The sequence below is a fragment of the Siphateles boraxobius genome, unplaced genomic scaffold, assembly GCF_051911475.1.
Source record: "Siphateles boraxobius isolate OS27281-9 unplaced genomic scaffold, OSU_SipBor_1 130, whole genome shotgun sequence".
In the NCBI taxonomy this organism is placed as follows: domain Eukaryota; kingdom Metazoa; phylum Chordata; class Actinopteri; order Cypriniformes; family Leuciscidae; genus Siphateles; species Siphateles boraxobius.
Window position 1 is genome coordinate 32178697 of NW_027508734.1, and position 14897 is coordinate 32193593.

General features: G+C 38.6%; 1 protein-coding gene across 4 annotated transcripts in view; it reads left to right on the forward strand.

Annotated features, from left to right (window-relative positions):
- adamts18 (ADAM metallopeptidase with thrombospondin type 1 motif, 18) overlaps positions 1-13875 on the forward strand; it is a 64942-nt gene extending 51067 nt beyond the window's left edge. For all 4 annotated transcript variants that reach the window (XM_077229256.1, XM_077229255.1, XM_077229258.1 and 1 more), the window contains 5 exons: positions 6341-6545; positions 8217-8411; positions 9234-9482; positions 9595-9760; positions 11123-13875. In XM_077229256.1, coding sequence (XP_077085371.1) covers positions 6341-6545; positions 8217-8411; positions 9234-9482; positions 9595-9760; positions 11123-11241 — 934 coding nt within the window. In that variant the 3' untranslated portion in view covers positions 11242-13875. The remainder of the gene's footprint in view (positions 1-6340; positions 6546-8216; positions 8412-9233; positions 9483-9594; positions 9761-11122) is intronic.
- The last annotated feature ends 1022 nt before the right edge of the window (positions 13876-14897 follow it).

Here is a 14897-nt window from a genome sequence, read left to right on the forward strand (position 1 = left end):
CGAGCTTGCAGTCGATTGTAAGGAAAGAGCAGGAGTTTAAGCAGACAAAATGGTTGGAGAAGTTTTTTTTTTTTCACTGGAAGATCGAGTTGTGACATTTTGATTAAAAGTGATGAAGTCCAAAAATAAAATAAAAATGCATGGATTAATCGTTTAGAATAAGATCAATTACATGCATTTAAAAAAAAAAAAACAGGGGGAATTTTAATTTAATCTCAAATAAGTTTTTTTAAAGTTTAGTTTTTTAAATTAAATTGAAATTCTACACCATGGTTGCTACCTCCATTCAATTAAAAAATTGAAATGGAATTTTAAAAGCATTCTTAGTTCAATTGTCCAACCATGCTCTTCAGTATTATTGATGGGCACGGTGCCCTGGTATGTCTGTCTGAAATCAGCTGTGGTAGCTTCAGCTTAAGCAGAACCAAACTTAAAGCTCTGAAAAGTCACTTTCTCTCTCGGGTTCTCCTCTCTGTTTTATTCCTTAAAGAAAACAGGATTAACATAGCCTCCAGACAGGGACTGACTGTTCCCTTACTGTCCAAACTCCAGCTCCAAGCCACAGCCTGCCACACACGCACCTCTTAAGTTATACAAACACAAACCCACATACACACATACGCAAACCAGCTTTCTCAATAAGGCATATACTCACACAAATTCTAGTCTCTCGTTCTGTCTTGTATTTTTGTTGACTACGGTGAATTAATACTCAAATATTCCAAGAATTGGCGTCATATTTATCGAAGACTCCCACTATATTTACAATGAGAGTTATGAGTGAAAAGGATAATGTTATATTTGGAAATGAGGAGGATAAATGGAAAAAAAAGTAACTTAAGAAAAGACACGCTTAAAGATTTTTTTACCTACAAAAAAAAGAAAAGAAAAGCAGGGACTGTTTCACTAGGGACCCTGGGAAAACATTCTCAGCCTATAGGTGTCAGAAACCTTCTCTGGGCTCTGGAGACTATGAAAGGAGCTGCTCAAAACAGCCTTTCTCTGGGTGTCTCAAAGCTAAAGTCAATCTGCCGGTCTATCTTCCTTTTGAGATTCCTGCTACCATTCTCAAAAGAGCAACGCTCAACTCGACTTGATTTACTGATCTCTTGCCTTACAGAGGCATCTACATACCCAGCATCCTTCACTTGCAAGGGTGAAAGGCATTGACACACCACTCAGATAACAAATCACTCCTCCTGGCTTTCCTCCCTCCCTCCATCCTTCTCACTCTCTCTTTCTCTCTGGCTTACATCGTGTGAAATGTTGGCTGCGACCTATTATAATGTGCAGGCTATGGTGAGGCGATGCTAAAAGGGGAAATCAAGACCATATGATTGTTTCCTTACAGCAACACGCTCTAACCGATTTGGCTTGTCCCATTCAAAGCCTGACAAATAGTCCAATAACAGTGTAATTGAAAACAATGGCAGGGTTGACGGGAGAGCATCGTGTCTGCGGCGGTGCTGGATATGTGGAAACAGACTGCACGGGTTCCCATCACTCACCACCAATGTCTGTCTGTAACCCTATGACACTTTAACTTGGTGAGCAGAGGTACTTTGATTACCGTTAGAGATTACCAGTGATCCCGGACTCCTTCAGTTGGCATCACACCTCAATGACATCACCATTCTGTGGGTCACACAATGAGTTAGTTACAGGGATAAGGGAGAGTTTCTCCAAGTATGAAAATCTTGTCTTCATTTACTCTCCCTCGTGCTGTTTTTAAACCTGAATTACTTTTTTCTTGTGTATTTTTTTTTCCCGTACAATGAAAGTCAGTGAGGTCTAATATTGATTTGGACCCTATTACTTTCATATAAAATATCTTGTTTTGTGTTCTGCAGAATAAATAAAGTCATACAGGTTTGGAAAACCATGAGGGTGATTAATTGACGTCAGAATTTTACATACATTTAATTCCATTTAAGAGCTTTTTATATGAAGGAAAAATGGGGTATTATGTTAAATCTTAAACGGCCTAATGCTTTTTCTTTTCTCTTCATGAGATTCTCACTATTCAAGATGATTTTTTTTTCTCTGCGTCTAGGTAATACTGTATGGGTGTTTATTGTTCAGACAGACAGGTCCTAAATCCCACAGTTACTAATGACCTCCCCCACTGTATGCGGAGCAGAGTCTGTTTCCCTCCATTCTGAATGACATCAGAGCCTTAGGATATCGACACAGACTCCCAAAACATTATTTGTTTGAGGCATTATGTACTTTGATTTATGACCGCCGAAAAGAGGAAAACTAAAAACAGGGTGCAGGAAAGGGAAAATAAATAGATCTTTGGAAACACTTCCAGAAAAGGTATGGACATGCATTCAAAACAGGAGAAAAAGATAGAAGCTTCTGCTTATCTTTCCAGCAAATATCTTCAGTGTTGACAGGTCTGCCCATGTTTTATTATGGAGCGAGAGAGACGGCATCCCTGTGGGGATTGAGCAAATCTAGGCGACCAGGAATTGAGCGCTAATCTCCAGACTATGGCCTACAGGACTCAGTCTGACAATGTGCTCCCAGCTGCAAACGCTGCCCTGCTGCTTCCGTGAAACGTGGAGCACGGTGACTTCAAACATGGGCCGGGCCCAGAAACGGCCAGCTTCATTTGTTCCCTAAAATGTCATGAAAAGATTAATGCACATGCCTTAAAGACTTTTGCAGTGCTTTTCTTTTAGTTTATTAGCTGTGTTGCACGATTATATGTTTAAAGTGCATTATGTCTTCAACTGACACTATTCAAGCCTAGAAATAAAAGTTCTATTCATCAAAGAATCCTAAAAAATAATCTATCACGGTTTCCACAAAATGTTTCTTGAGCAGCAGATCAGCATGTTAGAATGATTTCTGAAGGATCATGTGACATTGAAGCTTAGGAATAAATTACATTTTAAAACATATTCACATGGAAAACAGATATTTTAAATTTTACAATAGTACAGTTAAATTGTAATAATACTACAATACTATAACACAACAAATGTTTCAAGTGGTTTCTCCAAATTCAACTGAAAATGCAACTTTTAATGACTTCTGCAGTCTCAAAATTATTCAAGCCCCTTAATAGGATCCCTCGCAACAGCACAAATCTGCAAAACAGGTGTTGTCTCAAGCACACCTGATGCAACTAATCAAGGGCTTCATTAGTTGCACCAGGTTTGCTTGAGCTTGAACACATGAAATACATTAACTGGCTAGGTTTTTTAAGTGTCAGATTTGACTGCATGTTAGAAATATGTCTAATAAGTCAAAAGAATGGTCCAAAATGTTAAGAGAAGATATCATCGCCCTTCACAAACAAGGAACAGGATAAAAAAAGATAGCGAAGGCACTAAATGTTCCTACAGACACTGTTGGAAACATAGTTCGCAAGTTCAAAGTTAAAGGAACAGTGGTTACACTACCTGGATGGGGCAGAAAAAGGAAGCTATCAACCTGATTTCTAAGCAGGTTCAGAAAAAAACATTGAATGACTGCAAAATACAAGGCAAGACTTGGTGTCAACAGTGACACTGAGGTTTCAGCTTGGACTGGCTCTTACTAAACGCATGCTGTTTCCATGCCAGAACTCCCCGTACAGCACTACTGACCCAAAATGGATCAGTGTTCTTTCAGTAAGTATGTCTGAAAGAAGAAGAATGAAGCATTTGCTGAAAAGAACACTCAGTCTACAGTTAAGCTTGGTGATGCTCTGGAGCTGCTTTGCATCCTCTGGCACTGGAAACCTGCAGCGTGTGGAAGGCAAGATGGATTCATTGAAGTATCAGGAGAAAACATCATGCCATCATTGAGGAAGCTGAAGCTTGGGCGACTTTGGACCTTCCAACAGGACAATGATCCCAAGCATACCTCAAACTCCACTTGGTTGCAGAAGAAGTCCTGGAAGATTCTACAGTGGCCATCACTGTCACCTGACTTGAACCCTATAGAAAATATCTGATGGGACTTGAAGAGGGCGGTTGCAGCATGCAAGAATATTACTGAACCTGAGGCCATTGCTCATGAGTAATGGGTTAAGATTCCTCAGAAACTGATGTCTGGTTGTACATCTCATTTGCAGCAGGTCATAACAGCAAAATGGTGTTTATACTAAGTATTAAAGATGCTTGGCATGAAGGGGTTGAATAATTTTGAGACTGCAGAAGTCATTAAAAGTTGCATTTTCAGTTGAATTTGGGGAAACCGCTTTTTTGATTTGTTCATTGCAAACAGCTGAAAGTCGGTACATTTTTCCAATGAACCTGATTTGCAATAGGGGTTGAATAATTTAAATTACAACTGAACATGATCACTGAAAAAAAACAAAGACTACTGTAATGAATAACAGTAAAGACAAATTCCTATATAATATAACTAAACATATTTACATTTTTTAATGCACAAGCTTTGGTTTGTTTAAAGTGATATTTTAAGCAAAGGAATTCACAAAGTCGCGTGAGTTTAGGAAAAAACATGGTTCTCTTTGAGCTCTTAAACTGACAAATGGTTCCAAACCAAAAGCATTCCACATAGAATGCTAAAAAGTGATTTTGAATAAGTATGAATTATGGGTGCATCGTTTTGGGCAGACATGGAGAAAATGCCAGCAAATTCAGACTGTATCCGGAAATGTGAAGCAGTCCACAGCATTGCCCCCAAAGATATGTCTCATTTAATTGTATGGCTTGAAATACGCAAGTTATTGAAAGATTCTAGAAATACAAAATGAAAACAAGAGCCAGCAGCGGTTTGCAGTGAGGCACGGCATGTCAGCACTTTGACCAATGACACATTGTCATTTATGTGGCAAGGAGAGCACAAGGGGCAGTGAAAATGCATATTGTGCTGTGGATCGTGTTTCTTCCCTCAATTAAAATAGCAGTGTAACCATCTCCCTCCAATTTGTCAGATGGCTGGAGAGAAAATTAAAGGATTTTTCTCAGCTCCGTGGCTCAGCTCTGTGTGAGTGGTTGGGTGGAACCGGGTCTTCTAAGAACTCGACCCGGGGCGTCTGTCCGGTGTTGCGGCCACGGCTCTTGTCATAGCTGTCATTTGCTCTAATCTCTCCCTGGCCTGCCCAGCTCTATTTTAAAAGCCTCTTTTCATCCACAGCCAAGAGAAGCAAGGACAGAGTTGCAATCTGAGCACTGGAAGAGAGCTGCTGTGGCATCAGTTTTGATTCACAAAAGTTCACAAAAATAACATTTTATTTGATGTAAAAATGCAAAATGGAATATACACATTTTACAAATTTTAGTCAGATTTATTTTTTGTTGTTGGAAGAAATTAATACTTTTGTTCAGCAATGATGCATTAAATTGTATGTATTGCATGTAAACAGTAAAGGCACCTACAATTTTACAAAAGATTTATATTTCAAATAAATGCTGTTCTTTTGAACTTTCTATTTATCACCAAATCCTGAAAAAAACATCACAGTTTTCAAAAAATACTAATCAGCAGAACTGTTCATTAATAAGAAATGTTTCTTGAGCAGCAAATCAGCATATTAGAATGATTTACAGTAGGATCATGTGACACTGAAGACTGTCACTGGAGTAATGCTTCAAACTGCGTCAGCATTTATCAAAAACGTTAACAATGTCCTTGTTGTGAAAATCTGAGCTGAAATAACTTTTGAGTACATTAGTGAAATACAATATTCTGTCAATTCTTTATGCTTTAGTTATTCATTTTCCGTGTTTTAGTGTGCTACGGAAAAAGTGTATTCGCAACGTGACTTGCGCATTCTGACTAGAGCTTAACTTTTTACTGAATGATTGGCTATAGGAGGGCACTATTGCATTACCGCACATAGTTCCCAAAAGCAACTTTGACATATTGAGTATTCAGAAAGAAGCCATTGATTAATTCCAGCTTTTGTTCATCATATTGCTGCAATGAAATTGATTAATCTATTACAGAACCTTGGAATGTCTCATTTACTTGCCAGATCTGTGATTTGAAATATTTTGTAATGTGACAATTTCATAATTAGAAATCACATTTATGAATTCAGGATGAGTTTATCCATTGATAACGTTTAAACTCTTAAGCTGGAAATGTAAATGCATGTTTCGTGTATATGCCCATGTGATCCCACAGGGAGAGGATAGGTGCACAACAGATGTATGTGTTTTTTTATTTGTCTTTCCATCATGTCGTTTACAGAGTAATCAATCATAATCTAAACAAAATCTACCTAATGCGATGATTATAATGAAGCCCTGATTTCTAAGTGTGTCACGTACCTGTGCCATATGGATGTAAAGTGTCCTTTTCCATGTTAAAATATGCTGAAATGTTCAAACATAAGACTCGCATCTGAAGTTCAATTTGTTTGTCTTGACAGTTGGACGACAGGCAAATGGGGAGTGTGCAGTAGAACATGTGGAGGCGGGCAGCAGACACGAAACATCCGTTGCATGAGGAAGGTGACATACCAGCGTGAGGAGGTGACGGCTCACTCCTTGTGTCCAGTAATGGCTCCGGCTCAACTACAGCCCTGCAACACACAGGCATGTCCTCCAGAGTGGAGCACTGGCTCCTGGTCACAGGTATGTTTACATGCACATGCAACCTAACAGGATATCATCGTGGGGTGCATAACTAAAGTAAAAAGACTTTAAATGTACTGTTCAAAAGTTTGGGGACAGATATATTTTTTTTTAAAAAGAGAAGAAAATCAATTAATCGTTTTATTGAGCAGGGATGCATTAAATTGATCAGAGGTGACAGAATCAGAATCTTTTGTAACATTATACAGTAAATGTGTTTACTATTTCTAAAAAATACTGTCCCTTTGAACTGTCTATTCATCAAAGAATCCTGAAAAAAAGGGTATCAAGCAGCTCAACCTCTCAAGCTCAAGGTTTCAACATTGATAATAATAAGAAATGTTTTTCGAGCACCAAATCAGAATGATTTCTAAAGGACCATGTGACACTGAAGACTGGAGTAATGATGCTGAAAATTGAGCTTTGCCATCACAGGAATACATTTGAAAATATATTAAAATAGAAAATAACTATTTTAAATGTTAATAATGTTTCACAATATTACTGTTCTTACTGTATTTGTGATCAAATACTTTTCAAAATCCCCAAATAATAAAAGTCAGGTCCCAACATTAGCAGTGGATTGTTGATTGATGTGATGTTCTGTGGAATGAGTAGGTTTGTCTCACTTTAAAACATTCCATCCTGTTAGATAAAGTTACAGAAATTAGTATGCAATTATAAAAAATGTAAAAGATGGTTATAAAATATTAAAATGAACTTCAGGTCTTATGTAGGCTACAATAAACCTCATGTAATCTTACTCTCATTCCTTCCAATGAGGCTAACAATGGGCGATTTTAGCTCTTTAATTTGATCCTGTTCATTTTCTTGCCTTTGTGTAAGCAATCAAGTTATAATGAATAAAGTTTAGTTGTTTGAGCTTAACCAGAACATGTCTCTGAAATTCTGCTATACCCTTTTATAGAAATACTTACCTAAATTACAACACAAGTGTATTACGTTTTTAAAAAGGGCTACAAAAAAGTACAGCATAACGGCAATGACCCATATATGAGGGGAAGGTTTGAGATGCCCTGAACAATATGTCACATCAGTGCTGAAACACTACTGCCCCCTGCTGTTATTGCACATGTAGCACATGCCTCTCACCGTTGCATTGCTCACATTAAGAATCTATTCTGGATTTAAGAAATGACCATGCAAATCGCCTCTCTGAAACTTCAGTGATGCTTGGAAGTGTTTCTTTAGATAAATGAGTACTTTAAACACGGTATATTTTGTAATATCTTTTTTTGCCTGTGTGTGTATATTTGCAATCATATTTGTGTACTCTGAACTTGATCTTCTCGTTTACACACACACAAGCCACAGAGAATGTTGAAACACATCACTTTTTTCATTTCGTCATTAGCAGCAATGTTGAATTTGAAATCTTACTCAATATGTTAAATCATAAATCCGTGTTCTGAATAAACAGTTTGAGATCTTTGAGACGTTTTTGCAGTAGTAGTTGATATTGACTAAATTCCTTCTAAAGGTCAGAATGAGTTCACACCGCCTGTCTCAAGAGTTCATTTCAACTCTTGTTTGAGGTGAACTGCATGCCACTGTGACCTTTACAATGTTTAAACTAACATCACTCAAAGACCACATGAGGGTAACTCTCTCTCTCTCTCTGTTTATCTTTCTTTCTTTCATTCTCTCTAGTGCTCTAAGACCTGTGGGCGAGGGTTGAAAAAGCGCAGTGTTTTCTGCAAGAGCACTGATCCAGGTGCCAGGGCTGTGGTGGTGCCTGACAGCATGTGTAAATTACACCTGAAGCCCAAAGCCCTAGAGACCTGTGTGCTGAGCCGCTGCCCCAAGAATGAGCGTCTGCAGTGGATAACTACCACCTGGGGAGAGGTAAGGCCCCTCATAGGAATATCAAATGTTACGTGGAAGCGCTCACACAAACGGTTCATATGTAGCATGAGCAAATATTCACCAGATACACTAGAACTTGGCGTTTTTGTTTCAAAACGCTCTTCGTTCACAGTAGCATTTTCAAGCGGTTTACAAAAGTTGCTTGTCCACACTGAAACAGATTTACTGTTACCAAATATCCCACCACTTACAGTACTGTGTCCAGGTCACACTCAATCAACATTATGGGTTACATGTATGTTCTGAGAGTTTCATTTTTGCCGGGATGTAATATGAAGATTGTACAAAGTAACATTTATCTTTAGCAACAATGTGGAATTGAATAGCACACATGGCACATATTGGTAAAACCATAGATATCCATATGTACAACGTGCGTCACATGACTAAAAATGCATCATAATTTTTAAATCTCTCTGAAAACTGCGTTTTCTAATTTATCCACTTTGGAGGGTATCCTAAAAAAACTGTCTCAGTGTGGACAGAAGGCCAAAACGTACAGAAAAATATTTGTTTTCAAATGTATCTGGATGAATGTAGACGTAGCTTTGGATGCACGCTATCATGTGTGCACGTGGTTTGAGCAACATCTGTGCATCAATATTTAAAACACACATTTGATTCCATACAGCTAAGTGGCACTTTCCATTCTGGATTTGTACTTAAGTGTCTCACTCTTCTCCATTATAGCAGCATTGTTAACCGTTGCTATGGAGGCATGAGTTCACCTTGTAGAAAGGGGTCAGCAGAGTATTTATGTGTATATACCTTATTATCTGATTGTCTGGTTGTTTTACGCAGTGTTCGGCCTCCTGTGGAGTAGGAGTAATGAAAAGAGAGCTGCACTGTGGAGAGAAAGACTCCCAAGGAGGCTACACTGAGTTCCCTTCAAGGAGGTGCAGGAACCTACGGAAGCCCCAAGCAGACCTCAGGCAAGCTTGTAATAACGGCCCCTGCCCAGAGCCCCCGCCGCCACAGCTCCTTCAGCCTGGCCCAGACAGGGGCGGCACTTCTGTGACTCTGGGCTGGTATTCCTCTCCTTGGCTACAGGTATGCAGAACTATCTCTTTATAACCGACCAGGGATCCTGGTTACTCCGTTAATGTTCCGTTACTATTCTGCCAGACCTCTAAGCTTCCTGTCCTGTTCATGTGTCTTTCAGTGCACAGTGTCCTGTGGCGGTGGGGTGGAGACACGGAGCGTTCAGTGTCTGAGACAGGGGCGTCCGTCAGTGGGCTGTTTACCTCATCAGAGACCCATAAGCTCTCGGGCCTGCAATACACATTTCTGTCCTGGTCCAGTCCCACCTCTCTCACCCACACTTAAAGGTACAAGCTGGTTGGCCTTTAAATGTACATTTATTTATTTAGAAGGCACTTTAATCCAAAAGCGACTACAGTACACACTACCGTTCAACAATTTGGGATCCGTTATACACTTTTTTTTAAAAGAAATTAATACTTTTATTCAGCAAGGATGCATTAAATTGACAGTAAATACATTTATAATGGTACAAAATATTTCTATTTCAAGTCATAGTCTGGATGTTTTCATTCATTAAAGAATCCTGAAAGAAATGTCATGTTTTCCAAAAAATATTCCAGCAGCACACATTTTTTCAACATTGATAATAATAATAAGAAATGTTTAAAGAGCAGTAAATCAGCATGACCAGACTGTTTACACAATTTGAAGTGAAACTAGTTAATCTACTCCCATTGTTAGTTCCCTTCCTTCCTTGCCGTTTTAGAATAGTACACAACCAGGAAATTAATTTCCACGACATTCATGTGATGCAACCACAGAACATACAGGGAGGTTCTCGCGATTCGGTTGCCACCTTGAACACCACCCCAACTTTTAGCTCGACTGTTATCTCACTCAACAGTACCTGCAATGCCTGAGTGGACATATTTCTGAATTTGTTATGAACTCTCATATCTTGTTCTGTAGCTCAACTGGCAGAGCATGATGTTAGTAATGTCATGGTTTGGATTCTCAGGAAACATATACTGATAAAATGTATACCATGAATTTAATTTTCGTTGCTTTGGATGAAGCATCTGCCAATTGCATAAATGCATGTTTATTTTCCATAGTGTTAAGTGTCATTGTTGCCTTTATTACATATGTATCATAATCGATTATCAAGCTTGATAAACATCACTGCTGTTTACATTTATTCATTATGTAGTGGTAAAAACCATGTGCTTTTTACTTGTTGATTTAAGACCACATAGTAGGTCAAATGACATTGTGCCCCACTATTTAACAATAAGAAACTAACATACATTGTGTGATAAAACAATATAATTTAAATTAACAAATCATAATTGTTATGTTTAAATATAATGACAATTCGAATGTAGAGATCTTCATCTCTTTCTCTGGTAGTACATGGGACATACCACAGAGACATAAGTGTGTGTGTGTGTGTGTGTGTGTGTGTGTGTGTGTGTGTGTGTGTATAATTGTTTATTCTCATTGGATAACTGAGTGAGGGCCTTCAGAGAGCAGGTCAGGTCCTTATCAGTATGCTGGTGCAGTAACTCCAAGTGGTTTGCAACATCGCCACAATGTATCTATTCAGAGTAAACAGTACTTACAAAAACACTTGTGTGCTTGTGTGCGCACTGTTGTTTTTAAGGCTCAAAATAAATAATAGTCATTATGTGTCTTCCCATTAACAGAAGGCCAGCCTTGCATCGACTTCTTCAGCTGGTGTCATCTGGTGCCTCAGCATGGTGTTTGTAATCACAAATTCTACGGTCAACAATGCTGCAAGTCCTGCTCCACCAAAAGACAGTAAATCAGAATATCTTCACATCCCACAAGCCTCCTCACTGACTCTTTGAGATCTGTAAATCATTGTGATAAAGATGGCCACTACGGACAAAGTTGATATTTGCGAGATGTGGCACAGAAACAGGCATTCCAGAGGACTGATGAGAGATAATGAGAGCTTGGTATCCGAGGAACTCGAGAAACTCTGTACATCGATGGTGTCTCAAAACTAGAATTGTGGTTCTTCAATAACTAATCTGCAGAACATTTATTTGGTAAATATAAGTTTGTTCTCTTAAAGATTGGAGATGTGACCATTGGTTAAAGCCATTAAGAGACTTCCATCATCAATTGCCATATATGCTACATTGAAGAGCACCAAATGAGCATTGGAGTTACTCTGGTTAATGTGCACACCTGAAGTACTCTATTATTTGTGTTTGCTCTTTGAGCTCCAGTAAAACCCATAACCAGAAGATCTGGTCAGAAGTGAGACTACATCTCTACAGTGTTCTTGTGTTCCACTGCACTGCTTTTTAATATTTTTTCTATGTAAACACGCACTCGAAGAAAATCTTTGACCGTTAATCGGCATCTTTTTTTTTTCCCGGCTCACACATTAGCGCTTCATTTTTAAGACAACGTGTCAAGTTCAGAGAAGTTCAACGTTTTACGCACAGCAGAACTTATCAATGTCAATTACAAAATAGTGAACCAATCAGAAAAAGCCAGGGGTGGGGCTAGCATTGAGTGTGTATACAGTTACAATCATTTGTCAGAGGAAGAGTTTGGCTATAGCCAGGGTGATTTTATTATTATCATTTTCATTTTAAAAATAGTAGTTTTCGATTCTATTTTCGGATGTTTTGGTTGCAGCACATTTCATAAAAGCCTATTTTGAGAGGTTCTGCTGTGTGCTTTTTTTTGTTTTGTTTTTTACTCTTCGTCCGCGCTGCATCTCACATTTTTCTCTCGCGTGCATCTAACGACTCCTTAGCCTGTAATCATTTAGTCTAAAGGTGTGGTTACAGTAGTGTATGTTCGGCAAAATTTTGCAGAAAAAATCCATTGAAATTTTTAAAACAAGCAGAATTTTATTGGTAAATGCGCTGAATCCATGTGACCTGTTGCAAAATCTGCATGGGAAAATTGTTTGCCGTCATGCCGAATTCACACGATAGGAATGAATTTGAATGAATTCCTATGGAATACCTATTGAAACTACTAGATTTTGCCTGCTAAAATTTACTGAACAATTGTAAATGTGACCACACCCTAATACTGCCTGCTTGACTGCTTATCAATGAACCTGTTGAATCAGTGTTTTGGTGCTATAAGAAGTGCAGTGCACATTATCATTCCATTGTTAATTTTGTTTGTGATTCAGTGTATTCAATTTACCGTGCATCACAATCTTATGTTTACTTCAGTGTAAAAACCCTCTACTCTTGTATGTTTACAAAGTAACTTAAAATTTTCTGAAAATTCAAAATTCTGTAGTCAAGAGAGCATCTACATGCTTCTGATTTTAACCAACATTAACATGCTCACAATTTCTCTGTGGAACTGGTCTGACCTGTAAGGTTGAGTCACAATCCCGTCTGATCACCACAGAAGACTTAAGCAGACAAGATAGATTTATCATTAATGAAGTTCAGTGCTTCTGCTGAAATATGTAGTGGGTCTATTGGCGGATGAACTATGTGTATGAGTGCCAGTATGTGTGTGTAATCTGTGTGCAGTCCATGCAGTGCAGTCTCCCACAAGGCGTACGAGAGGACTAAGCTCGTCCCGGATGAGTGTCAGAAAGAGTAAAGAAGGTTGCTCTCAGTCACTTTGGAGGGACCAATTAGTGTGCAGGAGTGAGTGTCATGTTCAGGAGGAGGAGGAGGAGGAGGAGCAGCTAACAAACCCAAGCCTCTCAGGACTTGGGACCTATTCTCAGTTTACTTTGTTAGTGCTCTTCATCTATCTCTCTGTGTGCTGTAGTTGTTGGACTACTGTTTTGACCTTGACAGAAGAGTGGAGTCTCAGCTTAGCAATCCTTGCACAGGTTTCAGGAATGACGGTCCTACTCTAACAATAAACATGGGAGCAGATGGCACATGAGGTATAGCACCACCACTCATTCTGTCCTTGTTTCATTCCAAACACTTCATTACCAACCCCCAATCCCTGGAAGGGATATTTGCATACACTAATAAGTGCAAAAGGTCACTTTTAAAAGTAGATGTTGCACTGCAGGTTTCTCTGTCCTCTTCTTTTTTTGTTGTTGTTGCCTGAACCATTTTAAAGGGTACTTTCATTTAGTTGTACTTCTGGTTCTCCATAAACTTCTGGTTCTCCATAAATCAACTCTTGTTCTTTTACAGTATGTTTCATTTCTTCCTTACTTGACTATAAACATGTTCCTAATCACAAACAAATGGAAAAATGCATTGTTTATCCTTGTTTTGACATTATGTATGTTGTACAAATGATGAGTCATGTCTTTCTTCACTGTCTGAATTGAAACATTTTGTAATTTATTGCTGTCTAAATAGTTCCTGGGCTACAGTGTTGTCTGGAGATGAGCTGACGGTATAATAGCACACTGTAAGTGTGATATTTAATACTTCCACTGAAAGTTTTATAATAAAAAAGTCTCTGATTTACTGTATTCCTCTAGTGAGGCTTTTTCCACTAGTGCTGTTGCAATGGCGTGAGTACAGAAAGCCCTTGAATATTGAAAATGCTGCAATATTTAAGGAATGAAAAATGATATGCTGTCATCACAACAAATCACTATGAACATCAAGCCAGAAGCAAAGTGGAGTTTAGACAAAATACTCCCTAGCATATTATCAACAAGGAAAACAGACTTGTTCTTGTGCAAATATAAAACGTTATTTAAAATGTGCCACTAAGGGACAGACTGCATGGTAATAATAAGCTATAAACACATTAAAAAAAAAAAAAACTCTAAAACAGATAGCAATGTTTCCCAGCCAACCGTAACGTTAAATACCCCAAACAGTCAAATTCCTCACTTCCCTTTTTGTGTTCTAGGCGAAATGTTCCTGTGTGTACTAAATGCCCTAGTAAATCACACTGAGTTTGCTTAAGTCCTCCCTCGACACTCTTGAATATCTATTCCTCCTCATAATATGCATACATTTGTCATTTTTGTCATATTTCTTAATTTCCTGTGTGTACAATTATTTGTGATAATTTCTGACAGTATCGAGAGACTCGTAAAAGAAAGAAGCAATTCCTCATCCGTGTCACTGGATGCACAGACACTGATTATGAAGACTGAATACCAAGCACGTCTGTGGCATTTCTCTATCCTCTTGTGCATTGTGCAAAACTCTCTTTGTTTCTCTCTCTCTCTCCTTGCCTGCTCACACAAACATGCACACAGTCTCTTCACTCTCAGGAATTCGATGTCACTGTGTCACTTCAGCTACGGCAGTATGATGCTTCTTTGGAGTACCCCTGACTTCTGACAGGCTTTCTTAACAGGGCACTGGCCATATAAGCACGCTCTCTTTCTCTCTTTTCCAGCCCTTAGATGAAGTGAGAGCTGTCATCTCTTGAAGACATATCTCCAATCATCAGCTAAAGGGTATCATCCAGCATTCACTATGTGCCCTTGCAGACAATAGATCACTCCAAAGGAGAATGCACATTTACAGGAAC